The following is a 27,582-nucleotide window of genomic DNA, read 5'->3' as shown; positions in this document are numbered from 1 at the left end:
GAGTCACTTTCTATGAGAGCTGTGCAGCAATCATGGGAGGTTAGTTAGCAAGAAATGGGATACTTACTGGCGTCATCTGCAAAGCTTAAGAACATCTGCCTCTAAAGTGCTTACAGTAGATACTCTTTCCAGTGAAAACACATCTTGGTGTCATGATTGTGGACCAATACATATCACTTGGCCCAAACCTCAACTTGATACCAAAATTAGAGTTCAATGACTGTTCAGTGCTCAAAGAGTGACTTCAAGCAATAAGTGAAGACAAGTTGGTCATTTATGTGTTTTCTCTGTTTCAAACAATTATGTGAATTCAAAGCACTGAGAAAAAAAAAAAAACCTCTGTGGTGCTACGTTTTTTAACTATGATAACTGAGAAGATGAGTCTTCATGAACGAAACAGGTAGAAGTCACAGATCATCCCAGACGGTTTAAGGCAGTATCAATTACAGCACAAACAGTGATCTCAGCACAGAGTGGTGCCGCAAAGGCCACAGTGATGCTGCTTAACACAGCAGTGATCTCTCCTGAGAAGAATATTCAGATGGGAGTTCGTCATTTGTGTTGAGAGGACTGTAGCCATACCAGCAGGCAAGGGCTTGCTACAGGCTTCTGTTCTCTCTGTCCACAGCTTACTCTGTGCCATAAAGCACAGGTATGAAGGGTCACACCAGTCCTCTTCATTTCAGCACTCTGCAGCAGTGTGGAGATACCAGTACTTACGTTTTTTCAGGTTTGCGGGCTGAAAGTACCTGGTAGGTACAAATTACTATATTCCAAGGCTCAAGAACTATTCCTTTGCACAAAATGCAGTATCTATTTCTGTGTCATGAAGACAAGGCACAAGGCTGAATGAGCTGCACTTATTGTCTGAGACTTGGGAAGCATAGCCAGCTCTTTCAGTCAGTAGACTAGTTATCTCGGAGTGACTAGGATAGTCCCAGCACAGAGATCCCTGTCCTAGAAGACTTTATTCAGGATGCTATAGTTTGTCTCAGATTTCAGATATAGGAACACAAGACACAATTCATGGGATCTCTCCGGCTCATTCACAGCCCTTCTACACAGTGTTTTCAGCACTTAGCTAGTTATGGAGCTGCAGCAGAGGAATGGGGATAAGGGTCTGTCCCTAAACTCTGGATTGGACCATGCAAACCAGTGAATCAGGAGGCAAAGGGGAAATCTGTCTCTGTCACATAGTTTTGCACTGAGTTAGCTGATGAAGATATGCCCCTGATGGGAACCCCATACAGTGTCTGACCTGTACTCATACTCCTCTAGCACAGGTTTTCTCCTTGGACCCCATTTTTAATTCCTAATGTTTTCTGATACTGTCAGTTCATCTTATGCAATAGAAAAACAACAGTGGGTCAACATCTGTTCCCTGCCTTACCAGAAAGCACATGGGGGGTGTGAAGCAATCGGGGTTTTTCACTCTTCAAAACCACCAGCACCACAGTCTGGAGTGGATATGCTGTTCAGCTTCTCTTGGCAGCCTAGCCAGAGGGTAAGTCATCCCATGCCTTGCAGCCCCAGAGAAGCCTTCATCAAATGACATCCTCTGCAATGCCTTCCCTGTCCTGGGGATTGCACAGTGGACATTGCTTGCCTGCCAAAACACACAACATGCTCTAGCCTGATCTGGACCAAACTTGAAAGTGAATCCCCAGAGAAACAAGAGGGACTGCCTGAATACAAATGGCTACATAAAGTTTCAGCTCACAGCTCCACAGATAACAGCAGTGGTAACTGCAGATGCAGTCTTCCCTCTTATCCTGTAGAGGAAACAGGGCCCTGTTCTTGCATTAACATCTCCGCTGCACTATGCCCAGCCCAGTGCAAGACTGGTCCTAGGCCAGAACACTGAGCAAGAAGTGAAAGACTACTGTGGTTCTGCTGTATGGCACTGAATAAAAAGCCCAAATAGCTCTTTTCGTTTGTGAGAACCAGCTCTGTAATGGTAAAACAGGGCAGATGAGGGAGATGGGGAATGAAGGGAAGTATGTTACTGAGTTTTGCCTCTACCCATCACCAGAGACACTCTTGTAGCTTCCAGCAGTGAGCACAGACAAGGAGATGCTAGAAACCAGGGAAGAAATAGCTTAATAAAAACAAACATATACCCAAAAAAACAGCAAAATAAATACATTCTCAGTTCTACAAATTAATCAGATGGCATTATATGCACCTCCTGTATCAAAAAAAGCCCCACTGTTTCTTTCAACCTGTTAAGGTCCCGCAGCCCTAATGTCTTTATACTTTCAGTCTCTTAAAAGAAAAAAAGTCAAAAAAAAAAGAAACCAGAAAACCAACTATGTCTGGGGGAACAGTGCAATTACCAAATAAAAAATTTACTCTGAGAATGAACTGAGATCAAATGCAGATATTTTCCAGGAAGCTCAAGAATATCAGGTAAATAATTCACATATAGACATTGCCTTAAGCCCTGTCACCAAGATTCAGAGTGAGAAAGAGAGGGTGAGGATGTGCAAGAAAGACCTGATTCCTTTCTTGACTAATATCAAGGTCATGCAAGGGTGACAGTGCAACAAAGCTCAGCAGACGGCTGCCCATTACCCCTGCAGGGCTGGTAACTGACCCAGCATAGGACTGTCAATAGTGCCTTATATGAACAAAACTGCCCTCAAGGGCTGACAGGGCCCTATGTCATATATGAAGGCCATTGACTTTGTTCTTATTGCTTGCAACATCCATTTCAATGTGGCTGAAAGCAGGGTTGTCAGTTCCTTCAGCTGTCGTGGTAAATGGTTTCCAGTTCAACGCTTCCACTTTCTCTGGCTAAAAAACAAAAGACAAAAGTCGTGCTGTGACGTGGAAGGAACAGTCTTCCTCTCTTTAGCCTGCATGCAAGCAGAGTCAGACCTGACATACAGGATGCGTTGCAGGGAAATACATGTTGATTGCTGACAGAGCATAAATAGTTATTCATTGGAGTAGCTGGTATTTTTCTAGGGGCATGGAAAGTTTCTTCTTGCATAAGGTACTAGTTGCATGAAATGTTCTCGTCACGTAGAAAGTTGAAAATTGTCTAAAGCGTTTTTGGTTGTGCAAAGCTCTAATTGCTGTTTTCATGTCTAGAGACCTATCACCGCCTGGTCCTTGAGCTATTGACTCCCAATCCCTGGTCCTTGCCCCATCTTTGACATGAAGAGCAGATTAACATGCATCATTGCTTTCATGTTTCATATCTATTAAACATAATGAGATGTTGAACTTTTTATGTGCAGGAAGTTGCTTAATTCCACCTGATTTTTTTTTCTCACCAACTTTCTGCATTATTTGTGATGCCAACCACTAGTTCCTAGCTGTAGAAACATGCAGACACTTCTTTCTGAATCCAGGCACGAAACAGTACGGCTGTGGGCATTAGTTTCCATGTGGGCAGATTTCTTTTGGTTTAGTTCTGGTTGGTTGGTTGGCTTGGGGGTGGTGTTTTGGTTTTTGCTTGTTTTGGGGGCTTGGGGTTTTGTTTGTTTGTTACTTTTTCAAAAGATTTCAGGGTTTAAATTCCCAGACAGTGAAAACAGATGTTGGCCCATTAAAAGCAGTGAGTGACAATAACTGGATAGCTGGTTGCTAGTCCTGACATGGACAAACAGCATTACAATAGCACTGTAAAAATCTCTTTCTCTCCCTCATGTTCACATCCAGCAGCTGAAATACATGAGATCATACTAAAAGGAGTTGTCATCATGGAGGAAAAACATTTTGCAAACTGAACCAACTCAAAGACAAGATCATTGACTGTACTGCAGCCCTTGAAAAGCACTGAACAAAGTTGAGTTTCAGCATCCTGATGATGCTAACTGAAAGTGACCTAAAGTTTACTTAAAATAAATTTCTCCTACATTTTCTCTTTGAAGGTTTGTTATTACCTGATGTCTCTCCTTTTCTGATATCTTAGGGAGGAAGCTAGGAAACAGATATGCTGACTAGAAATGTTTTCTCTCAAACAGCAGCAAAAGTTGCAAAAAGAATCCAGATTTTAGAGAACATGTTTACAAACAAAGAAAGCTTTGCTGAGCCTAAAGTGTGCCTTGGGCCAGCTTCTAGAAGACTAGTGAGGGAGTATTTTGGCAGAAACCTGGAGAACAACTGTCCCTTATCTCAGCTTCTCCTCTATTGTTCACTGAAGTCAAGCTGTGGCCAAACATAGCTTCCCTGCCTATGCCAGCTGGTTTACTTCTACCTGTTTTGTGCTCTGCTACTGCTTAAAGCAGACAGTTGTATCAGGCAGCATCAGGTGCTATTCCTCCTGGTGGGAAAAAATAAGTCAGGAGCCCTTTGTTCCCGGGGGAAAGATAGATTTGAATCAGAGATGCATAATTACACTTACTGTCTCAGATTTAGACCATGAGAAGTTAGACAGGAAATCTTCCTTAGTCAGCAGGAATTTACGATCTGTGTTCTGCTTAAGTCCTCCTGCAAAACAGGCAGGTTTCAATCAGCCAGGGTTCCACATGCAAATGATATGTCAGAGCCCAGCCATGGGCACCAGGCCAAGTGAGCAGCACAGACTCATGTAGCAAAAGCTATCAAGCAGTCATAGGCCTTAGGGATTGTTTCTTTACAATGATATATATCCTACACCTCTCAAAATATAAAAATGATCCCTTAAGGTCTATTTGACATGCCTTAGCCATTTCCCAGAGTTCCCTAGATCTTCGCCAGATTTCTTACTGTGTAAAAAGACTGAAACAATCATCAGAAGAGGACGAATCTCATACAATGATACCTGGGACCACTCTGCCCAGGAGATGTGGACCAAGTGCTGATAGAGAGCTTGTGCCCCAGTTCGCAGCTCGCTATCAGCAAATCTCCTGTCTCCAAAGTCACCAGCAATTTTTATAGTAAGTTACTTAAGGACAGCTCCAAGGTAGAGGGGATGAGGATCAAAGGGACATTTGATCATTTTTAAGGCATGGAAGATTAACTTATTCTTATGGGGGAATGTGTGTGGAAAAGAAAGAAGATGCAGGTGCCAGGAATTAGCTCTGATGATTGCCACATGGGACTTAAATGGGGGGGGGGGGGGGGGGGCGTGGGTCTTGTACCAGAAAAAGTAGGGAGATAGTGTGGTAAAAGTGTTCTGGATTTGGTAAGAACATTAAGTTAATTTTGTTGGATTTTTTTGTTTATTGAGCTGATGATTTCTCATTTGGCTTTACTGAATTATCCAGTTTTCATGCTTTTCATGCTTCACTGACTTCCAACTTGGTAAGAAGCAAAATTTGTCTATAAGTGTCACTATAGCAATGGACTGTCATAGGAACCTGGCTGGGCATACTGGGGAAAACTGTGAGAGTTGCTGTTTTTGTGTTATTTCTGCCATGCATGAGGTGGGTAACAGGTGTGCTTTGCTTCTTACCTAGATACAAAAGTAGTGAGGCCATGGGCTGGAACTGAAGTTCCTACCTGCGGGATGCTGCTTTTTGCCCCTTGCACAAATGGTAGAGGGAAACTGAGAAAGAAGCTAATGTAGCCATGCACAGGGTCTGCAGCTCTTAAGTATGTGAATGTGGAGAAAAGCATGCACTGGGCAGGTGCAGACAAAAACCCTTCGGTGGTCTGAACTCACTTGAAGTAAAACTGCTTTTGTCCTCTAGAAGCCTGAGTGTACCTCCTTGCTTGAGGTTCTTGCCATGTTCAGAGACAACCCTTAAACCTCCAGCCCTACTGCCATCTAATAAAATGGGGAGGAGATGTCTTATTTATTTATCTATTTCCCTCAGGTTAAAAAAACTGCTGAAACTTGTTCTCCTTATAAATTTTAAGTAATTTTTGCTATGAGCAGAGACCAAGAGTAGGATGCAGAAGGGCTGGGGTAGGAAATGAGATTTAGGGTGGTAATCTTTACACAGTGTTTGCAATAGGGTCACCAGCACTTCCTGTGGGAATAACACCCATCTTAGTTTGCAAGCAACCTAAGACACATTCAATCACAGCTCTGGAACTAGTACCTGTTAGGAGGCTGATAATTATTCCCACAGCTACTGTGGTAAGTGTCCCAAGTGTGCTGAAGTAGAGATAAGACAAGGAATACCAGTTGTCTGCCAGGGCAGGCCTGAAAAAGAGCAGAAAAAGGGTAAATTTGCTTTCCTATTCCAAGAAACCTGAAGATGTTTTCCATTTCCAGAGAGCACATAAATACAGAGTTACTTCTGAACCAAGTGACCTTGTCTTGAGCTACCTCCATACAATAAAATGCACACTGAAAGTTTGTTCTGAAATTTGTAGGACAAATTCCTTGGTATGGGAGGAGACAGGTCAGTACAGTGAGGCAATGCATGGGACAGAGCAGGTGAAAGAAGAGAGCCTGTCTCTACTACAAATCCAGTGCAGAGCTGAGCACTCCAGCTATCCAGAGAGAAGGATAACTTCTTTAGAATGGGAGATATTTAAAGGAGGGGGCACAAAAAAAAAAAGGACAAAAATAGTGCAGCTCTAAACAGCCAGAAACAATAGGGCAACTGTCACACCTCATGTTACACCTTATTTTGTTCTCCCTGACAGTGTACTCTCTTGCGACAGTTGCTTCCCAGCCATAAGCAATGCTGGAGGCCTCATGTGAGAGGTCTAGTCTGACACTGGCTATCCATGTGTGTACCAGGGTATCTGTTGATTGTACAAGGCTTGAAGGTGTAAGGATTGGTAATCCCTAGAAATGTGTTTGTTCATCTTCTTTCTGTTCCTAGTTACCTATATTGCCATTCATAATGGTTACACTTAACTGTGATTGTCCAAAGATATATGGTAATTGCAGAGGGGAGCAAATCACTTACATTTTGTCCATTATACAGATTATGTCCTCTTCTGAATTTCCTGAATAAACGAACTTCTACACAGACAAGCTGTTGTAGGTGGAGCTGTTCATCTGGCAAATTGCCTTTTAACTGCCTACTACTTTAATTCATAAGACAGACTGTGGAAGTTAAGCCAATAACTATAAATGTTATGCTTGCTTTAACACTCTGCTTCCTAGTAAGGCATATCTAAGCCTTTAGGCTCAAATATTGAACTGAAGCTTTAAAGATCAATAGGGTGATTCACTTTGACTTCTGCTCTGGGATAACCCACACAAACTCTGACAGGGAAAAATATGTTTCATCTTAAGCAGACTCACAGGTAAACCAGGGGAGGGATAGTAACCAATATGCTAAGCAGATGTTTGCATTACTTTAAAACAAATACAAGCTTTGTGGATTGCACATGATGAACTTGTATACCTCTCTGCACTCGGTGTGTAGAAGATTGTTGTTAATGGGTTTTCTGTTGCTGTCAAATTTCCTGAGGATATATTACAGCCTATAGTTGAGAGAGATAGAGGTTTGGTCCTCTCTGGGAGTGGAGGATAAATCTGAGATCCAATTCCAACCCAAAGTGAAATAACAAAGCCACTGACAAGACCCACAAATGCACCCTGCAAAACAGAAAATAAAACTTTACATGAAAAGCAAAAGGATATTTGAAAAAGCCAACACCTAGATGGGTAAGAAACTGTAAGTAGCCTAAACAGTAAGAAACAAGATAATGTAAACTGTAGGCTCCTTAGCAAAAATGAAATATACAGCTGGAGAGAGCTGGGGAGTTTACTTGATTCCCCTTTTGGGAAATACAGTGTTTACTCACAGCTCCCAGGCATATCTCTCTTTATTTTTCCACCATGCCTTTTCAATCAAAGGATAGCTCTGGGCTGCATGGTATATTGGAAAATACTGCTTTATTTGAGGTACTGCTTGAACAAATACAGAAGCATTTTTCCTTCTTCTCATGTGGTTTGTTTCTGAAAAAGTTTCTTCTCCTTCAGGGAGGGGGGATTTTGGGCTGACAGCTAGTAGGCTTTTGGGGTTTGTTTCTTTTTTTTTTTGTTCTTGGGGTTTCTTTTTTAGTATATACATAAAATTTGCAACTGCAGAAAGGTAAAGGTTAATGATTAGTGAACCTTACTAAACAGCAGTCCTGTCAGACTAACCCAGGGACCACGTTCCCAAAGTCTGTAAAATCCATTTTTAGGTGGAATAGATATTTCCTTTGGAAATTATAATGTCACGATGCTGAAGCACACTGAGACCACCCTAACTCAGTCTGCAAATTCTTGGGCTCCATTCTCTCAGCCTGACCTCCTTTTGCTCAAGCAGGCTAACATCCTCAAAGTCTGCTGATTGCTCAGCTACATCTTACATTGCTCCCTGCTTCTAAAACTGTGTTTTCAAGAAATCCTTGCCATAGGTTCATTTTTGCTTAGAATATTTCCCCCCTCTGTTCAGGTAAAATCTCTTCATGGGATGGAAATTCAAGTTCCTATACACCCTTGTTCTTTGGACAAGGAGGAAAGGGAGCAAGGGGGAATGATTTAGATAATTTACATGAGGACAACCCCTTGCTACTCAACATAAAATTATTGGGGGGGGAAGATGGGGAAAGGCAGAAGGAGATGCCCCAAATTATCAACATTTTTGGAGGAACAGGGCTTTAAATTTCTACTTACAATTCCATTTGCAAAGGAGCAGAGGATTCCCAAGGCAAACAGTCCTAAAAGGGGACCACCAACCATGCCAAAAATGCTGAGTGCTGCCTGAGGAAGGAAGGGAGTCTGCTATCAGGTGCTGTGTAAGAAAGTTAAAACCCCAACATGGCAAGAAGGGAGGATGTTGTGAAGGAAAGTGTGATTTTTAACTGGTGTGTACTCAGCTGGCAGGATTTGGTATAGTTACATGGGTGCTTGAACCAGAGGCTGAGCCATGGGCTGTTTGAGGTCAGTACCCAACAGAGAATAAAAACTAATCTCATAGTGGTATCCAGCAATTATTTGCTTACATAATTCATTCTGAGTGAGCCAACATGGGCACGAAAAAACCTGACACCTACCTGCAACAAGGCTCCCAGGAAAGATGCCACTGCAGCCATAGCAATGCAGACTCCACCATAAAACAGGCCTGTGTGGAAAAGGCAGAATGATGCATAAATCTGCCAAATGTTGAAAATCACTAATGGAAATGTTTCCATCTAACCTAGCATGGCCCCGACATCTCCAAAATAAAACCTGTTAACATCTGGGTTTTTATTAAGAGAGCCTGAATTGGACAAAAGATCAGGTTTCTGTTTACACTGAGTTCATGCAAACTTGACACAATTCTCTTCCCATATATTACTAAAGACTGATTACTAAACGACAACCATGCAGATTAGCCACAGTGGCAAAGCCACATGTACTGTTCCTATTTCTCATCTGATCTCCTGTGTCATAGTCCTTATTTTGAGGGATTGATTTCTGCTTCTCAGTCTAAAGTCTTTGGAGCAAGAAAGTAAATGCTGGCAGATTACCGGGAGCTGGCACTGTGACAAAGAACATCCCAGGTCACCAAGATGTAGCATCTGCTCCCAAGAACCATAACACTGACTTATTTATTTTTTCCACCTCCACCCCTCTGGAGTTTTACTGCACACACAATAAACAGGTTAATCTCACTGTTTCATGTGATACATCAGGCAACTCATGATAAGACCAACAACAATCTTGATGTAAACACTGTTTGGGATAATGCTTACAAAACTGCTCTCAGGCGAAAATATCATGCTTGTGACATGCCATCAGTCTGCTGTGCTTGCTGGTATGTGCCACAACATCATGTTGGCACTGATTTTTCCACGCTTACTGCAAATACTGTCTTGGGCTACACCTGCTGCTGCTCACAGGGCAGTACAATTAGGGTATTGGGACACAATGCTCATGTATTAGTTCAAAAGGTTTGTTACAAAATTTTTCTCATGCTTCTAATTTTTGTCAGATGAAATTAAAATAACAGGTTTTGGGTTTGTAGTACTGCAAATCAATATTGAATTCAGATGCAGTTCATCTTTCCCACTTAAAGATCAAAATCATTGGCTTCCTTTTTCTTTATGCTCACTTCATATAGTTTGCCCCCCACTCTTTGTAACACTATGCAGCTGATTTCGTATCCCCAAAGTATTGCATCAGCATCGTCATATTGGTATGAACGCACTTATTCTTGACTTACACTGCTGATAGCAAGATCTGAATCAAGCTCTCATTTTGTAAATCAAAAGTGGAAAGATATTTTCCAGACATACTCATTCCCATGGAAATCCACGACAGCTTCTTTTCAGAGAGGGATCTGAAGTATGGCCTGATGAGGTCTTCGACAGTCACGGCAGCCAAAGCATTGATGCTGGAGGACACTGTACTACAGAAGGCAAGATTTATACAGATTTTTATCTAGAAGCCGAAATCCTAGATAGCAGATGCATTACTGGCAGAGAGAAACTGCCACTGCCTAGAACAGTGTCAGAAAACTAATGTAACTGCTGTACTGGTTGAAATAATTTATTCTTCCAGGTGATGAAGCTAATAATGTACAAAAACTGTTTAAAATAATAGCTCCTAAGGAAGACAAAGTAAATCTTGATGAAAAGGTGGACCTGGAGAGGTCATGAAAACATCTATTTCATGTGGCTAAGCTGTAAATACTACTGGTATATGTGATACCTTAACAAATCATCTACACAGTAGGTATCTGAGTGGGTAAAATTCCTACATGCAGGTCACTGATTACTTTGAATGCACCCTTAGAGGAGGATTCAGATAATCTAATTAGACTAATCTAAGAATTAAGCAACTAGTCTGAACTGAACTATTCCAGGTTCCCTGTGGGGTCAGAAAAGCCAGTGCTGCAAAAGCACAAAGCCACTCAGGTGATCCTGCTTCTGTGTGTACCTTACTCTGTCAAGCCACCAGCTTTTCTTCAGCACATGAAAACAAATATTCTGGCTGTTCCCTCTGTTTGTGTAGTTACAAGTACCCAGAACAAAATATTCTGGTGTCACATTCTTAAGTTTCCTCATTTTTATCTGCTTTTTATTGTTCAGAGCTTTCCTCAAGAGAGGTCCTAAAATATGGTCCTTGGGAAAACTGAACAAAACGTTCCCCACTATTGGATAGAAGGGAACTGATTTCTCTCCTTCAGTAAAAATATAACAGTGATTGCTATTTTCATGGAGTTCATTCAACACAATTGGAGGTCCAGGAGCAATTTTTTAAACAAGACTCTAAAGATCAGGTGTGAGGAAAGGGAGACGGCTTTAATGTTATGCTGGTTTGAAACTGCAAAATTAAAGGTGAGCAATAGGAAATTCCTCCAGCTGTGACTATTTTGTGTAACCACTTATTTATAATAAAGCAGAGCAGCTTTAAAAACACACAGAGGAGGATTTGTTAGTAACATACATTGTGCGTGGCTAGCTGTTTCCTCGTGTTTCTAATAGGGAACTCCAAACTGCTTTGAGTACTACTAGGACCTCAGAGTGCCACTGTTGGAAACTATGTATATTTAAGCTTCCTCATGAAGGGTCTTACAGTTACTTTTTTTTTTTTAAGAGCAAAACTTAGTTGGAAAAAGAAATGAAATGCAAAAGTTTCAGTATAAATGGAGCCTTAACAAAAAAAGAAAAGAAAAAACCAAGACAACAGGTTCCAAATTATTAAATTACCTTAATGTCCCACTGTAGGCACTAGCCACAAAAAGCCCTGGCGCTCCTGGAAAATCGTGGAGAATATCCAGCACTAGGTATGGCATTAGCTGAAAAATTCAGAACAAGAAATATTATTATCTTGCCCTAATATTTCTTTTTGTCACTATATTGTTTTTGTTACAGCATTCTCACTGGCATCCTGCCCAGCTATTCTCATTTTTAATGTCCTATCTCACACTATTTTTTAGGTTTCTACAGAGAAAGCTAGTCCTAAAACATCCACTCAGGATACAGCAGAGTCTGTGTAGAGCACCTAGTAGAGGTGAGTATATAGCTGTGCTGTTAGGCTTGGTTTCCAGTGAGGATGGTACGGGAAGCTAACACTAGGCAGCAGGTATTCTCTATTGTATGCCACTCTGTTGGGCTTGGATGTCACAGCAGGTGTTTATGTCTGCTGTTGACTTCACAAAAGGTTTTTAGATACAGTCCAATAACCCCAGGGTAAGTGAGAACAATTTCCTTATTGGAAACCATGTGTCGTTTGTTGACCTTTGCAAGATCTGAGCACTGGAAAGACAGGAATCTTAAGATCTTCTTCCTGTGAATAATTTTTTTTTCACAGACAAGTTGGTCCTTTTAGTATCTTGCTTCCAGTTTCCACCAAAAGAACTCAACTAACAGCAACAACTTCATTTCCTTTGGGTTTCCACCTCAGCTTCCTGTATCTCATGTTATTTTACCCTTCAAGACCAGGTGGTCCTGCGTCAGGATTATGCTCTTCTGGCTTTACAGTATTGTTCATGGGGTGTTATCCAGAGCCTATGATTATTCCAGGGCATAAAAATACCAAAAAATAGACTTGTATGATTTCCTTGGGCCCAGACTCTGGTCAGTCTATAGCATCCCGCAGCTCTTATCCCTCAGGTAAGTCTGCTCCTCAGGGCCTATTTAGGGAGAAGTCACCATCAGTTACAAGGTAGTTTCTCCACAGCTTGATACTACATGGTTTGATTGCCCAGCTCTGTGCCAAAGGAGAGAAGGATGCCCCATCACCAACAAAGAACCACCTCCTCATAACCTTCTTTCAGGTGCATGCTTTGGGTATGACTATGTTCTGAAACTGAAAAAGCTTTCACCTCCCTTAGCACAGAGCACTTTAGGTGAGGTGATACAAAACAGCAACACAGGCACTGGTGTTTCAGCCACCCCTGGCAGCAGCCTCTTCCCCTCACTTCTCTCTGAGTTGGTTTTATTTTTTGGTGAAAATGTGAGGGGATTTGGATTTCACCCAGAATTTCACCGTTTTGGGTGAAAATCCCAAATACATGCAGTGGCAGGGGAAATGAGCACTCACCACATTGCTGCTCTCCTCACAGCCCTCTTTACCTGGCACTGAGAGACGTGAGCTCTGGGACAGCTGGGGACACTGAGCAGTGCCAAGGATAGTTCTGCTGCTTTCTCCGGGATATTCCCTCCAGCCATGGTATCAGCTTAGCCCCTCAGTGTTACAGACTCAACTAATACAGGATTCACACATGTCCTTATTCCCACCCCTGAGACTCTTGAACACATTCCCATCTTGTTATTGTCGCTGCATCTTCCCCTGAAACATGGAGCCCTACCTGGTCAACTGCTGACACCTGCTTTGATGTCCATGGGTCACAGTCCTTGTAGATGGAGTAGAGGGCCAGGCCACACAGCACTGCACAAGCCAGTATCCCCCAGAGGCCCACCAGGTTGATATAGAGGGACCTGCACCAACACACATGGAAACACAACATTAGAACTTGATGTCCTGCAAGAACCAGCTGGGGCCAAGTAAACAAGTGCCAACACCAACACAGAGGAGACTTCCTTGTCGTGGTGGCTGCCCACCCAAAAGGGAGTCACCACACATCTCCCAGCATCTCACCCAGTGCAAGATCACGTTTTTAAATATACAACTTGCACTTCTGATGTTGGTGGTACAAAGTGCCTGTCCCCTGGCAGTCTGTGCTGGAGATGATGGGAGCCATATGGAAGTCCCCACGTTTCATCAGGTGGATGAGGTTTATGTTGCAGGCAACTGGCAATAAGACACTCTCCTGCCCTTGCCTCACACCTTAGTAAAGACAAACCCAGATAGATTTGTAAGGTGGGGTGCCCCAGATCAGAGTGCAAGTACATTTTAGTCAGCACCAACCTCAGCTCTACCTTTGGAGCTGCAGTGCCACACTTGCATAGTGTTGGAGTTGCCCTTGACAAGCTAATCCCTCATTTCCTTCTGAGCCAGTCTCTGTGGGAGGCTGCAATAAGGCACTGGGACCTGAGATCTGGTCTGGAGCACCTACAGCTGCCCCTTCAGAAAGCAAGTCCAGTAACCCCATCGCCTTCTCACCTCCTGATATGAGCTTCAACTTAATGCCGAGGGCAGAAATGGGCTTTCATCAGTCATTAATGCTACCTTTGACACACACAACAGGCAGCCCCTACTGGCAGTGAAAAACAAATCATTCTCCTCACCCTGTGAGGACTTTCCCCTTCCTTCTAACTTTCCGATCTTCTCAAATGCTTCTCAGCTTTTGATGACTCCTGAGTCACAAAGTTCTTCTCACCTAGGGTGGCCAGGTCAAGCAAACACACCCATGGGGAGCTTGGCCTTGAAAAACAACGTTCCTTTCCAGCAGTTGCCTCATGGTTATCTGTGTACCATCCATAGATAGTGATTTAACTGCCTGACAGATCACATACTCTGGACCTGTGCCAACTGCTAAGACCTCCACTGGGAGGACCTTTGGTTTCTGAGCAAACATATCCATGCTTTAAATGCTTCAGGAGGCCTTTTGGGACTTTAAGTTGCCAAGAAGGTAAGGGGCATATGGGGCACCAGCCTTTGAATTTGTAGAGCAAGATGAATAAATAAGTAAACTTAACTTTATAGATCTTTTTAGGAAGTGAAAGGGATGTTTTCAGAAGGGCATAACATAGACTAACTAATTGAACTACCAGTTTTATACTACAGAACAATTATACACAAGCACAATGTAAGCTCTCAAAAAAGACCCATATAAATAAAAGCTGATGATTTACACATAGTGGGGGAAACTGTATTTATACTTTGTAGAAGTGGTGTAAACACAGAACCAGCAGCACTTTAAATTTTTATCTAGACGAATTTAGTAAAAATGAAGTAGCCCTCTTCTTATAGGTGCCTACATATTGGTTGCATGTCTTGCATCTATTTAGCTGAAGCTGTTCCTGTATATAGCATAATCTACCTATAAGGCACTCAGAAGCTGATTTAGCACAAAATTTAACCAATGAGTTAAATCAATTCAATTCTTTTGAACAGATGTAATAGCAGCATTAGCCTAGATCCTTTAGTAAAGAAAAATTAGAAAGTCAAGAGAAACACACGGAAGCAAAAGAAACTGTCTGAATCTGGCAATTCTTGTTTTTAAACTGGGTCAGTGTTTGACAGTGAAAAGAAAGTTGGGTTTTTTCCACTGATTTAAATGCCAGCTCATGTTACACCCTATGACTAACCACTGGAATTAATACTTGTAGCACTATTGGATGGAGATGTTCCCATTAATCCTGGGTGTGTAATATGGGGTGGAGTTTGGGTGAAGTAGGCACTGTGACTGCTCAAGGCTTATTTTCAGTTGTTTGTTTCAGGCTGGCTATAAGATTTTAGCACTGAAACATGCCAGAGATTGACCTTGAAAGTGTTAGTAGCCTGTATTTTTCTGAAAGTATAGCTCTCATGTTTGAGGATGACAGCATGTGGTCTTTCCTCCTGGTGTGTTTCTTTAACGGTGTGGAATGCTTTCCCAAAGCCTGAGAAAATTCCTGTTCTTGTGCCACTGTTAAATGCCTTCCCAAAACTACAAGTTGGAATCTATGAAATAATTGTTTTCTTAGCTCTGATTTATCATTGTGCTGTCTCTTCTAAAATCTTACAGTAAATGCCATGGGGGTACAAAATGCTATTACTTTGACCTGATGGCATTTTACACTTCTATATACAGGTTAAATGGCAATAAGAGGTGCAAGCCATGAATGACTTGCAGATGTGTCTAATTATATTTGCAAATGAACTGAATAGTTACCACAGAATAGCAGTGTTTATTATTGTGACAAGCTGCAACCATTATACAAAATTATTTCTCCATGCAGGGGAAATAACCTGCATGAGTAAGATGTCATGAAGTCCAACCACTTACACTAGCAGGAAAGGATCCTACTGATTAACGCTACGCCACCACTAAAATTGTATGAGCTATAAGTCCATCCAAACCATTCCAGAATCAGAGAGCCTTCAGCCCTGGTCAAAGCTGCTACAACAGCTCAGAAAATCTGCCCAAAAGCTGCCATGGTGCCAGATTCCCCTTGGCCACAGTCTGTTTCTGTGACACACTGAAGGTGTCCCTCCTTACAAAAGAGGGTAGGAAGAGTGTAGGAAAGGAGCACAGCCCTAAGGGGAGCAGGTGCTCAGGAAGAGCAGTTGTACTGGCACAAAAATCTGGCACACAAATCTGGCACAATGTATGCAGCATTACAGATGTGGGATGCACTTCCTGCCTCTGCAATGCCGGGAACATGGAACCCAGCCACTTGCTAGAGATTGCGGAGAAGCCATGTGGTGTGCTGGAGATGTGGCTGGTTAGGAGTGGCCGAAAAGTAGATTTTCTTTATTGACATAACCAAAATATTTCAGTTCTAAACTGTGGATGATTTTGTAGGTATTATCCTAACTTTAGGAAGTGAAAGCCTTCATAAACTCCTTCTTTGTGTACCACTGTATTGCAGAATTTATAGAGACTATAGTCATGGTGTGCATTCATATAGTTCTCCTATAAATGGATTTTATGAGCTCACTAATAATTCTTAAATCCTGAGTTGTGAACTACTGGTGATACTAAAGAAAAGGAAAGATTACAGACTTCGTAAATAATACTCCACTCTAGAGTAAAAACTGCCTACACATATTGGTATGGAAAATTTTTTTAGTCTTTACTTAAGCAAAATTCTCAAAAAATGATTCAGGTTTAGTAGAGTAGCAGTTCAAGATGCTGTCTTGATGTGGCTTCAGCACAATTACTATATTATTTGATCTTTAGGTTGCATATAAATTTAATGCAGCTATTTATATGCAGGAATACTGCCACAGTGAAACCTTTTGGCACAAAGCTCAATGTTACAGCAATTATATGTAATCTAAATATCAGTATTTATTTTGCTGATTTGTCTTCTACCTGAAGACAAATCAAAAGGAAAAACAGAAAGCAAACATTCTTACCCTTTACACCTTTCTTACCCTTTATATAGACCAAAAACATTCCTTTAAAAAAAAAGTCTCTGTAACAAATTCAGACATTAAGAGTTACTGTAGGCAAACTTACAATTTTGCATGGAACCTGTTTTTGCATGCAATGTATCTCTGTACTTGAGACTGGTTGATTCCATATATGCCAGTCCATGTGAAAGTCCCACCTATAATAATCGTCCAGAAAGTGTGCCTTTGCAAAGGATTGGGATCAAACCTACAATGCGAGGGAAAAAGAAAATAAATTCAGAACATGAACATCTTAACATTATGAGAAGACATTAATTCTAGGAGAAAAAAAAAAATCCCCGTACTTGTTCTAATACAAACTCTCTTAATTTGGAGCGATTTTGAACATTCAGATATTCCAACTCTATGTGAAATCATGAAAAGCAAATTTTAAAACTCAGAGCTGAAGTCCTGATCCAGTGAAGTCTCTCAAAGGTGAAGTTTAACTAATTTATTACCTATAAACTACAGTCTTAAGAAGCTATATGATGCCTGTGACCGTTGTGATGAAATGATGCTCCAGTAAAAAGTCTAATATGCCTGCTTATCTAAAGGGACATCAGTCTAACACCAATATAAACGTGTGTTTGCATGCCCAGCCTTTGTGGATAGAGCCTCTGTAAAACATTCTGCTGGTTTAGCTCTAAGTGAATTACAGACTTTAGATGGCCACGAATCGTTTTTTTTTTTTTTTTTTAAATCACACTTTAATATTGCAATAAATTATGCTTATCTTGGTGAACAGTGTAACATTATTTCACCTATTACATGCTTTTATTTCTTTTCTTTTTCTGTTTGTGAACTCTGTGACTGGGGGAAAAAGCAATACAGTATAACCACTACAATTCAACCTAACAGAAAAAAATTACTGTTCACAAAGAGAAAAAAAATCCCCACAGATGAATTAGTTACTGAAGAACTTGGTGAAGATTTGAAGAACCTTCTTAATATCATGAACTGGTAGACAAAAGGACAAATGAGCTGTTTGCAAATTGTAAGTATAAATACAATTGCCTTCTATTCACCATTCATTCACTTTCAGTGGAATCAAAAATGTATCTTTAAAACACCTGCTTGGCAAAGTAAAAGAGTTTTTCTCTTCACAAGATTTTGCATGGTGTAAAACCTAAAAAATATCCCTCACACTAGGTGAGCTGGTTAACAATATATAAAAACTGGGTCACAACTTCTCCCCCCAACTTCCTTAAGTAGCAATTTATTTTCACACTTAGTCACATGGGGTCTATTTGTAGGAATAAAGAGGCACATCATCTGCAAGTACAAACTCACTCCCAGAAGTTTAATCTTCCTCCGTAGTAAGAATCGTTTACAATGCGTCCAATTCCCTCCTGAACCACCACAGCTCTTATAATGACAGCTGAAAATCCAGCTACCATAACTCCAACCTGGAAAACATCTGTCCACACCACTGCCTTCAGACCGCCCTGTATGAAGAACAGCACTTATCAGGTACAACACAGCAGCAGCACTCTTCCTTTGCACTCATATTCGACTACGAGAAACATTACAATTTGTATTATGCATAACAGATTCATTTCATCTTCTTTTTTTTGATGGAAGTAATTCTATTACTGGAGTGTTTAGGAATTGCAACCTGTTGCAATCAGGAACCTATCCTGGCCCTTTTTTGAAGTGCACTAGAATTTACTTTGGCCATACATATAATTTAATCCAGTATTTCCTTTATCACATAACCTGATTTGGAAGTTTTTATCAAAAGATAAATTGGCAGACAGAGCTCACCTTACACATGTACAGTACCACTAACTGCAGAAGGCATGCCATTCAAGTGAACAAAAATAAATATTATTTAATCCAACATATACAAATAAATTTGTCAGTGAGGTTCCATGTAATGATTTCTAGACACTTGGTCATTTAACACTGATCTAAAGACCAACCTGTTCATGTCGCACTTGATATTTTCAGTGGCTCTATTCAGTAACAGACAGGACTATTATAGTTACAGTAAGCAGGTGCTTGACAGATTACACAGCTAACCCTTTCTATATTAGGAAAAAAAAATCTCAGAAGGATTTGCAGGAAGGGAAATCTATCTTTCTGCTGTTTTCTGCAACAACAGGAGTTTGAATGTATCAAAATGGAAAAAGGTTGAGTCATATACTGGCTACTTTTTCCCACCCAGTCGCTGGGTGAATATGGCCCTGTGGCTACATTTACACTGTGAAATGTACTCCCATGGGGTAGCCTCATTATTGGGCTACTTTTCAATAAATTCCATATTTTATGTGAATAGTGAAAGGAACAGAGATTTTTCTCAGCCAAAATGCCCACGTACCAGTGTGCAATAGAAAGTGCAGACCACACCAGTTGCCACCACTGCACCCCACAAGTCGAAGCCAGTGACTAAAAAAGAGGAAAATGGCACCAGTGTGAATGAAGTACTGGGGACAAAAAACTGAAGATCAATTTTCAACCCCCAATCTTGTTGCTGGGAAAAAAATAGAAATAAGTTAAATGCCAAAGTATGAGGTAAAAATGGCAATGAAAAGAATAGCATGTCTAAACCTGGGGATTTGCACTAACAAGTTCTAAAAATGAAACAGCTGTTACAGACATTGGAAACTGTTAAGGTAGATATATTTCAGGATCTACGAAACTATTTGTAATGTGAATGCTGCTAAAAAACACATCCAACATATTTGTAGGCCCCAACACAGGAAGGTTTTAAAATACATGTCCTTCCTTGAAGCACCTTGGTGTCCCACGGAGTCCTTAGGCAGAGATTTAAGCAAGAAAAAAGCATGGGGATGCTCCAGGGAGGGAAGATGGTTCAATCATGGTCTGGAATAAATGTTTCAGACTAAAAGCCTTTCTTTTATTCTTCTTTCTTTTAGGGAAATATGATAGTATGTGTACGCCAGACAACCCTGTGCTGTGGCTAGCATGCAGGCCATCACTGCCCCAGCTTGCCACGCTCACATGCTGCCAGGCAGGGTGCTTGGGGCTCCCCAACATATAGCTCAGAGTATTGAGAAACACTACAACAGAACTAATGAAAAACATCGCTTCTAGTTGGAAGCCAGCTCAGTCGTAGGTCAGTGCAGTGTGTATTTGCAGGGCAAATATAAACATCAAGGATATAAAACCTGTAGGATTTATACACAGAGGAGACCAATGCAGGCAGCATGTTTTTAATTCCTTTCTGTTCAATGAACAAACAAAAAAATCCAAACCAAACAACAAAACCAATGAGCAGAACAATTACGATTTTCATTCTAGCCAGAATGATTCATATTTATTTGCATTTTATCGCCTTTTCTTGCCAAGTGGACAAATTAATTCCGTCAGATTAAAAGTTTCATTTGGCTTTACATAAAAGCTTTCTTCTCTCATCTAAAAATAAATGCGGCTCATTTTCAAAGAATAATTTTGAAGGATAAAATGCAAACATTTCATTTTGTAAATATCACAACAAACAAATTGAAGACTTTTTGCTGTTAATTTAGTTTCTCTGGAAAAAAAAAAAAAAAAAAAAAGGATGAATTAAACAGTTCTAGGCAGCCCAAAGCCGTATTTACAAAACTGTTGCCTCGCTCTCCTCTTGAAGTAGAGCACTTAACCAGGGGAACTAAATGTGCGTTTAGTCTCTGTATTGCCCTCAAAATTTATGTAAGCCTTCTTAACTTGTCAGAATGTACCCATTACCTAAGAATATTGCATGAGAGGTAGAGTAATTGAGAGCAGGGTTTCCTTGCGAGTCTGCTCTGTAATTCTTTACAGGTAGGGATTAAGGGACTAGGATTACAAATGGGAGGCCTTCTATCTGAGTTGACATCAGGATCAACAGAAATCTCATAAGATTTCATAGCTAAGCCTTGAGCTATATTTTTAGGTGTGCATTACCAAAAAAAAAAGCGTACCAGTACTCACTCTATGCAGAAAAAATATAACAGTAGAACAGTTGCAGTATGCTCATCTTACCTTGATTCAGTGCTAAAGCTGGAGCATAAATGACAATACCAGTGTATAAGGTCTAAAAAAAGAAAAAAGATGAAAGATCAAAATAAATGTACATTCCTTGAAAGGTGATCACTTTCTGGGATGATTTCTTTTCAAGCATTTATGCAGTCTAGTTTTCCTAAACTCATAACTGTTGAGAAATAATTCCAATTTTTAGAAGTTGAATAGCTGCAACTAACCAGCACTGCAGTCTCACAGCTTTGTGTGCTTAAAATAAATACCAGGGACTCTTAAATACCAAATCCCTCTTCAGCTTCTCCTAGCTTTTTTATAGTTAACTTATCTTACTGCAGAAACAAGAGCAAAAGGAAGTTGACAGGATTTACACACTCTTTGCCGAAGAATCTATTACAATTTATTTTTTCATTTATAATCAATTTATTATTTCATTCAATATGCCTCTCAGTATGCAACTATAATGCATGTGAGTAAAAACAAAGAATACATCATCAGTTAGTCATCATAAGATGAAACCATACATAATTATCAGATTTGTATTTTCACCCAATACTGTAAAGATATAGACAAATCAAGGAGCTACTCCATCCACATTTGTGGACACAGTGGGATTCATATACTGATATCCTCTGTAATTTTCTTTTTGTATATTTTTTAATCCTGATTGATTTTTTTACTGCTGTTATTACTTCGTTTTACTACTAGAACAAGTTCAGCTGTGACATAGTACACGGGAATACAGTTTGCAATATGCAGATGACTCCTGTGAAGGTCAGTGATCATGATTCAAAGGGTCACAGCCAGGTCCTAAGGTGACTTACATCATCTTTCCACGGCTCAATTCTTCAGACTCCCTGATTTACACGGGTGGGACTCGGGTATAGAAAAGCAGCAGAATCAGGTGTGACATCATCCAGCATTCAGCAAGCCTTTTCCCTTCCCACAAGTGTGAAGTCTGCCCTAGGCAGAGGTGGCAAAACAGTGTAGAATGGCTAACTACTGATTACCCACTGTAGCTTTTGAGCAGGTCAAATCCAGTCCCTATGGCAGAGCTCTGCCACATGGCCAGAGGCTATGTTGGGCAGAGAGCCCAGAAGTAACTGGAATGAGCAGTAATCCAACTGTGGGAGGAAATTAGTGTGGAGGATCTGCTTCACCCAGCATAGCCAGATTGCCCTGGCCCCTTGCTGCATGCCTGCTACAAGCACATCCCAGAAAGTATGGTGGGACCATTGGACAAATAGTTATTCCTACCTGTATACTGCTCCCTGCCTGTGTACACACTCATGTTTGTTTCAGTGCCAGGAGTCAGCTCTAGGTTTTCATGTATAGCTTGTATGCCAAGAAAGCTGCCAGTCCTGAGCAGTCCCTGGCAAATATCTCCTCAGAACTAGGTGCATCACATCACAGCCAACTACTGACTCTTGTCAAACCCAGTCAATGTTTGAATTTCTATCCATACAGTGACTGTCAGTGTGTGCTGATGAATCACAGAATGGTTTGGGTGGGAAGGTTCCTTTAAAGATCATCTAGTCCAACCCCCCTACTGCAGGCAGGGACACCTTCCACTATAAGAGGTTGCTCAAAGCCCTGTCCAATCTGACTTAGAACACGTCCAGGGATAGGGCATCACAGCTTTCCTGGGCAACCTGGTCCTTCTCTGCAGGGCTGCTCTCAATCAGTTCATCCCCCAGTCTGTACTGATATTGGGGATTGCCCTGTCCCAGATGAAGGACCATACACTTGGCCTTGCTGAACTTCATGAGGTTCATGTGGGACCACTTCTCAAATCTGTAAAAGTACCTCTGGATGACATCCCTTGTCTCTGGTGAATCAGATGCATCACTAAAGCTTAATGTCATCCACAAACTTGCTGAGAGTGAACTCAAGCCCACTATATATATGTCATTAATTAAGGTATTAAATAGTACTGGTCCCAGTACAGATCCTTGGAAAACACCAGTAATTACTAGTTTCCATTAGAACATTTGGCTGTTGCCTGCAACTCTTTGGATGCAACCATCTAGCCAATTTCTTATCCATCTAATAGTCTGTCAGAAAAACAGTTATCTCTCCAATCCTGTTAATTCATGGATTTGGCATGAGAAAGTGGCTTTCTCTTATACAGGAAATAAGCGTCAGAAGCTTTGGAATACCGGAAACTGGACTGATAACACAATCTTTTCACTTCAGTAGTTTTTCAGGTTGTTTTGCTATATATTCTTTTTATTTTTTCTTTTAAACGTATGACAATATTCACAGAAAAGTTAAAATTACACCATTAACATCTTGGGGAGGTTCTTTCCTCTCTATTCATTCAGGTGAAGTTGCTAGTGCTTGGCACAGAAAGACATTTACAGATCTTTAGTTAGTTTCCTTGAGCATATATTTTAGTTGTATAGAATTACTTTTCTGATCTTTGCAAGGAAAGATTATGCCTGGTTGTTCCAATTTACACAACTGTGATATCTTCATATTGCTAGTAAAACAGTGTCAGGATTCACACATGCTAGCGCTCCCCTTTTCCTGTGGGCTTATGTGTCTATAACTGCCAGCTAAGCAGCACTGTTCAAATAAGCAATTAGCCCTGCACCAACCACCATCTTATTGGTGCAAGTTGGATTGCCCTGTAACCCCTTGGGTGTTTTAAAAATACACAAATAGGAAAAAAGTGAGCATGTTACTTTAAAAGCTTTCTGACTGTATATTCATTCTTGCTTTGAATTCTCCAGAAAGTCTACTTCAAAACCATGAAAAGAAGACATTTCTGGGTTTGCTGCATTTGGCACATGCTCACTGCACATTTACAAGCTGTGGTCTCACACTGACTTCCTGAATGGGCTGGATACAGCAAACTGCACTAACAATAATTTCAGGAACTACTTTAGTTTAGCATTCCCCAAGGCAGTAATTTGCTACTTCTCAGTTGGCAAAGTGTTTTTTTTTCAGTTGTGGTGGTACAAACCCTTGTACTGCTCCTGACAGATTGCCTTCTTACCTTTCACAGACTGTGAGAATTAGTCAGACGCCCAAAATCCATGCACCAGAGGATGAAAACTGCCACTGTAGATAACCAGGCATGTTTACATTTTGAACCCACTGTGGGTTTCTCCAGCAGGCAGGCAAAGGGCTGCTCTTCACCCTGCTACCCTGCAGTGAAGGGTTGCTCATCTCTTGGCACAGCACTGATGCCAAGTGACTGCTCTGGGTGCTCAGCAATGCACACAGAGACTCAATGGGCAGGCAGCCCAGCATCTGCTCCCTGCCTCGTTGCTCTGGAGCAGAAAGAGTTTTGTTTCTCTCACTCCTAGCCACCCATGCACTGTGGTAACCTAAACAACCACTCTGAGAAAATAGCCAGTTACACTCAGCTGAAGAATCCTAGTGGCTACAATGACCGCCAACAGCTTAAGATTTACTTGCCGTTTGTATAATGAAGAGGACCATTCCACAGAGGCGCAGGTATTTATTAAATCGAAGCTCTAAATACTGCAAAAGACAAGAGAAAGCACATGTTTATGTCTGTCGTGGTTTAAACCAAGTCCGCACAGCTTGTTCACTCACTCCCCCCGCCTTGCTCCCCCAATGCACAGAGAGTTAGGAAGGAGAATCCAAAGAATGTAGCCCCCACGGATTGAGATAAGCACAGTTTAATAGCTAAGGCATAACACAAATCACTGCTGCCATTACTACTACAAATAATAATGATAAAGCCAATAACAAGTGAAGAGAATACAACACCTCACCAGCCACCAACCCATAACTCACCCCACCCTTCCGACCGAGCACCAAGCGATACCTCCTCCATCCCCCCAGAGCTCCAGCCCTCCCGGGTCTCTCCCAGTTACATCCTGGGTATGACGTGCTATGGTATGGAATACCTCTTTGGCTAGCCTGGGTCAGGTGTCCTGTCTCTCCTTCCTCCTGGCCTCCCCTCCTCCCTGGCAGACCATGAGGCTCAGAAAAGGCCTTGGACAAACCAAACATTTGAGCAGTAACTCAAAACATACTTGCTATCAGCAACTGTTCTCAGCCTGAAAGTCAAAACACAGCACTGCACCAGCTACCAAGAAGGAGAAAAATGACTGCTACTGCTCAAACCAGGACAATGTCAAAACTTGCCACTGTTGGTAGGACTAGAGTGAAGCAATGAGCAATCCAGAAAGGGCATGGTGTTGTTTTTACGTTTTCATGAATGGCCAAAACTCCTACAGTCACCTGCACTGGTATCTCAATTTGATTTGCTATTTTTTACAGACCTCACCACTGGGTAATAACACATGAGCAAGTGAAGTAGACATAAGCTAGTCAGTATATTATGGAGTCTGTAAAATTGAAACTGGTGCTACACAGCTGCCTCAAGACACTTGGTAGACAAGAAGCTTGACCTGTGACCTGGCAAAAAGATCTGCATGTAATTATGACAGAATTATTGAATATCCTGACTGGAAGAGACGTGCGGGGATCATTGAGTCCAACTCTTGACTTCACACAGCGTAAGCTAAAATTTCACAATGATGTACCAGCAATCAACAGAACCCACCTACATTGTGAAATCAGAGAGAAAAAGAAAACATGATGGCTATTCCTAAGCCTTAATTGATTTGGAAACTCTGGTATTCTGTGCATCCATCTGAACTGCTGTGAGAGGGGGCAGAAAGTTTTCAATGGTCAGCAGTTTCCTCCCATGGTAACCTCACCTCCTGTGCTGCCCAAAGCAGCTCACCATATTCTGCTGGTAAGTGGAAATCTAGCCTTCTGCAAAACAGGATCCCTCCCTCACTTTTATATCTAGCCTGAGATAGCACGACCTCTGAATGAGTTGGTCATGCTATTGGTCAGATTTCTTCCCATCATCTGTCCAACAACCCTCTAGGCTGTGATTGTACCTAAGGGATCTCCTTTTCCAAACAATCTGTTCAATCAACACAGTATCTCAAAAGTGCTCAGTCATGAACTAAGCATTTAAAACATGATCTGTAAGCACTTCCATGTAAGCAAGGAGTGCTAAACCCCTGGACAGACACAAAAAGTTGTTTAATCTCTGAACTCTGTCCACAAATAGAAAGTACATCTTTTATAGGTGTATTACTCTGATTTGACCCCAAGATCATAACTGAGTTTCAAGTCATAATTAGAAGTCTATTTGAAAAAGTCCTATTTTAAGTATCGTCATAACTGACAGTCCAAAGATCAGTAGTTTAAAACACGCTGGAAGCCACTAGAGATTTCTGTTGGTGAATTCTTATCTAAATCTACCAACAGACACCTTGTTTTCAACTTCCAATGCTGAAATGCCCCTGTTCAGTGCAATAAAATGCTAAAGACCAAAGTAGCTAGCCAGGGACTTTCACCTGCACTGATGTCCCCTTCCCAATGTCCTCTGTGAAAAAAATGAATTTTCTCCAAATCTGCAGCTAGGAACTAGCTCTGTGCAGGAAGATAAACAGGCTGCACAAACTTTCTAAATCAGAAGAAAGTCCTGACCAAATGCTTCCTCACCCCAAAACAGTCAGTCTTGGCCTGTGATTATGCCACCACCCCAGATGTCTCTGCACTGGAGCTATAGCTTTAACTTACATGCTGAGCTGAAGACCAGTTCAGCCATATTTTGGTAAAGTAAGAAAACTCTCTCACAGAGCACTTGCTGACCTCCCTGTATAGGCGTGATAAGAAGATATTCACCAGTGTGAACAGCCTCAGCAGGAAAGTGTCTCCTCAAAATTTTTAGGAGCAGCAAAAATATATGCTCTGCCAGAGGGGAACTTTTGTGGCTGCACCTTAGTTTAGAAACCTATCTGAGGGAGCATGCTGTGAGAACTCTGGTTGCTATGTCAGATGATTTTGCACTCTGCTCTTGGTATATTAAATACACATCATTAACCACATGTTATCATCCAAGTTGCACAAGGATTAATACATCTGCTGAACTGAGTATCTGGAATGAGGAAACAAACCTGGCATGATGCACAGGTCCTGAGCCAAGACAGCAGGGTTGAGCATCTCCTCTGTGGAGGCAGTGTGGGAAGACCTGGGGACACAGCAGGTTGCAGCCTGCTCTTGGGAGTGTGGAGATATGAGGCAGCACAGTGTACGGGGTGATCTGGGGAAGAGACTGCAGGCACATCTAGGAAGCAGCCATGAAAAGTCCCCCAGCTCCCTGAAAGCTGTGGAAAGGCTTCTTCAACTCCACCTTACCTCGTAGGTGCTGGTAATACCCAGCTTGTAGAAGACTGGCAGGAAGATCTCGGCACTGCACAGCACCACCAGTGCGTAGGTGATGGCAAAGATGCAGAAGATGGCACCGTAGCGGTAGATCTCGGCAGGGGTGCCCAGCACGGTGACAGCTGACATGAAGCTGGCTGTGAGGGAGAGTGCAACGGGAAGGGCGCTCATGCTGCGGCCCCCCATGAGGAAGTCCTTAGATGTCTTCTGTCCCCCTCCCACGAATGCGTAGTAGACCCCGATGACAGCCGAGACCAGCAGCATGGCCGCAAAGATCACGTAGTCCCAGACGGTGAAGCCCCGCATGCTATCGAAGGGATTTGCCCTTGGAGCCAAGGAGCTGCCCTAAAATAAAGAGGGGCAGCTGCTGCCCCCTCAGGGCCTGCACGAGGAATGGGATGGGGACGGGACCCTGCCGACGCAGCTGCGGAGCTGAGCGGTGCTCCCCGGCGGGGCAGGTGCGGAGCGGTTGTGGTGCACCCCGCGGAGCAGGTGCGGAACAGTGTGGTGCGGTGCTCCCCGCCGGGGCAGGTGCGGAGAGGAGCGGTGCTCCCGCAGGGGTAGCTGCG

General features: G+C 41.9%; 1 protein-coding gene across 1 annotated transcript; it reads right to left on the bottom strand.

The window, feature by feature from the left end:
• Positions 1–323: 323 nt before the first annotated feature.
• Positions 324–27,582, bottom strand: SLC5A8 (solute carrier family 5 member 8). The gene is made up of 15 exons (XM_005144345.3): positions 26,987–27,582; positions 24,212–24,277; positions 20,792–20,843; positions 19,146–19,213; positions 18,116–18,270; positions 16,893–17,033; positions 13,131–13,260; positions 11,527–11,615; positions 10,111–10,223; positions 8,887–8,954; positions 8,507–8,593; positions 7,245–7,438; positions 5,979–6,082; positions 4,355–4,440; positions 324–2,796 (listed from the first exon to the last, which is right to left on the bottom strand). The coding sequence occupies exons 1-15, from the start codon at positions 27,317–27,319 to the stop codon at positions 2,665–2,667; spliced, it is 1,818 nt and encodes a 605-aa protein (XP_005144402.1). The 5' UTR covers positions 27,320–27,582; the 3' UTR covers positions 324–2,664.

Source organism: Melopsittacus undulatus, chromosome 5 (genome assembly GCF_012275295.1).
Source record: "Melopsittacus undulatus isolate bMelUnd1 chromosome 5, bMelUnd1.mat.Z, whole genome shotgun sequence".
NCBI lineage: Eukaryota > Metazoa > Chordata > Aves > Psittaciformes > Psittaculidae > Melopsittacus > Melopsittacus undulatus.
The sequence above is the reverse complement of the archived record's forward strand: the minus strand, read 5'-3'. Positions and strand labels throughout refer to the sequence as shown.

Bases quoted from the DNA above. Each gene is read 5' to 3' on its own strand.
- SLC5A8 (XM_005144345.3), bottom strand. From the start codon at position 27,319: ATGCGGGGCTTCACCGTCTGGGACTACGTGATCTTTGCGGCCATGCTG. The intron at 20,844-24,211 runs GCAAGTAAATCT...TTCTTTTTTTAG, and splicing joins TCCTCTTCATTATACAAACG to ACCTTATACACTGGTATTGT. The intron at 2,797-4,354 runs GTAAGTGTAATT...TTTGTTTTTTAG, and splicing joins CATGGTCTAAATCTGAGACA to CCAGAGAAAGTGGAAGCGTT.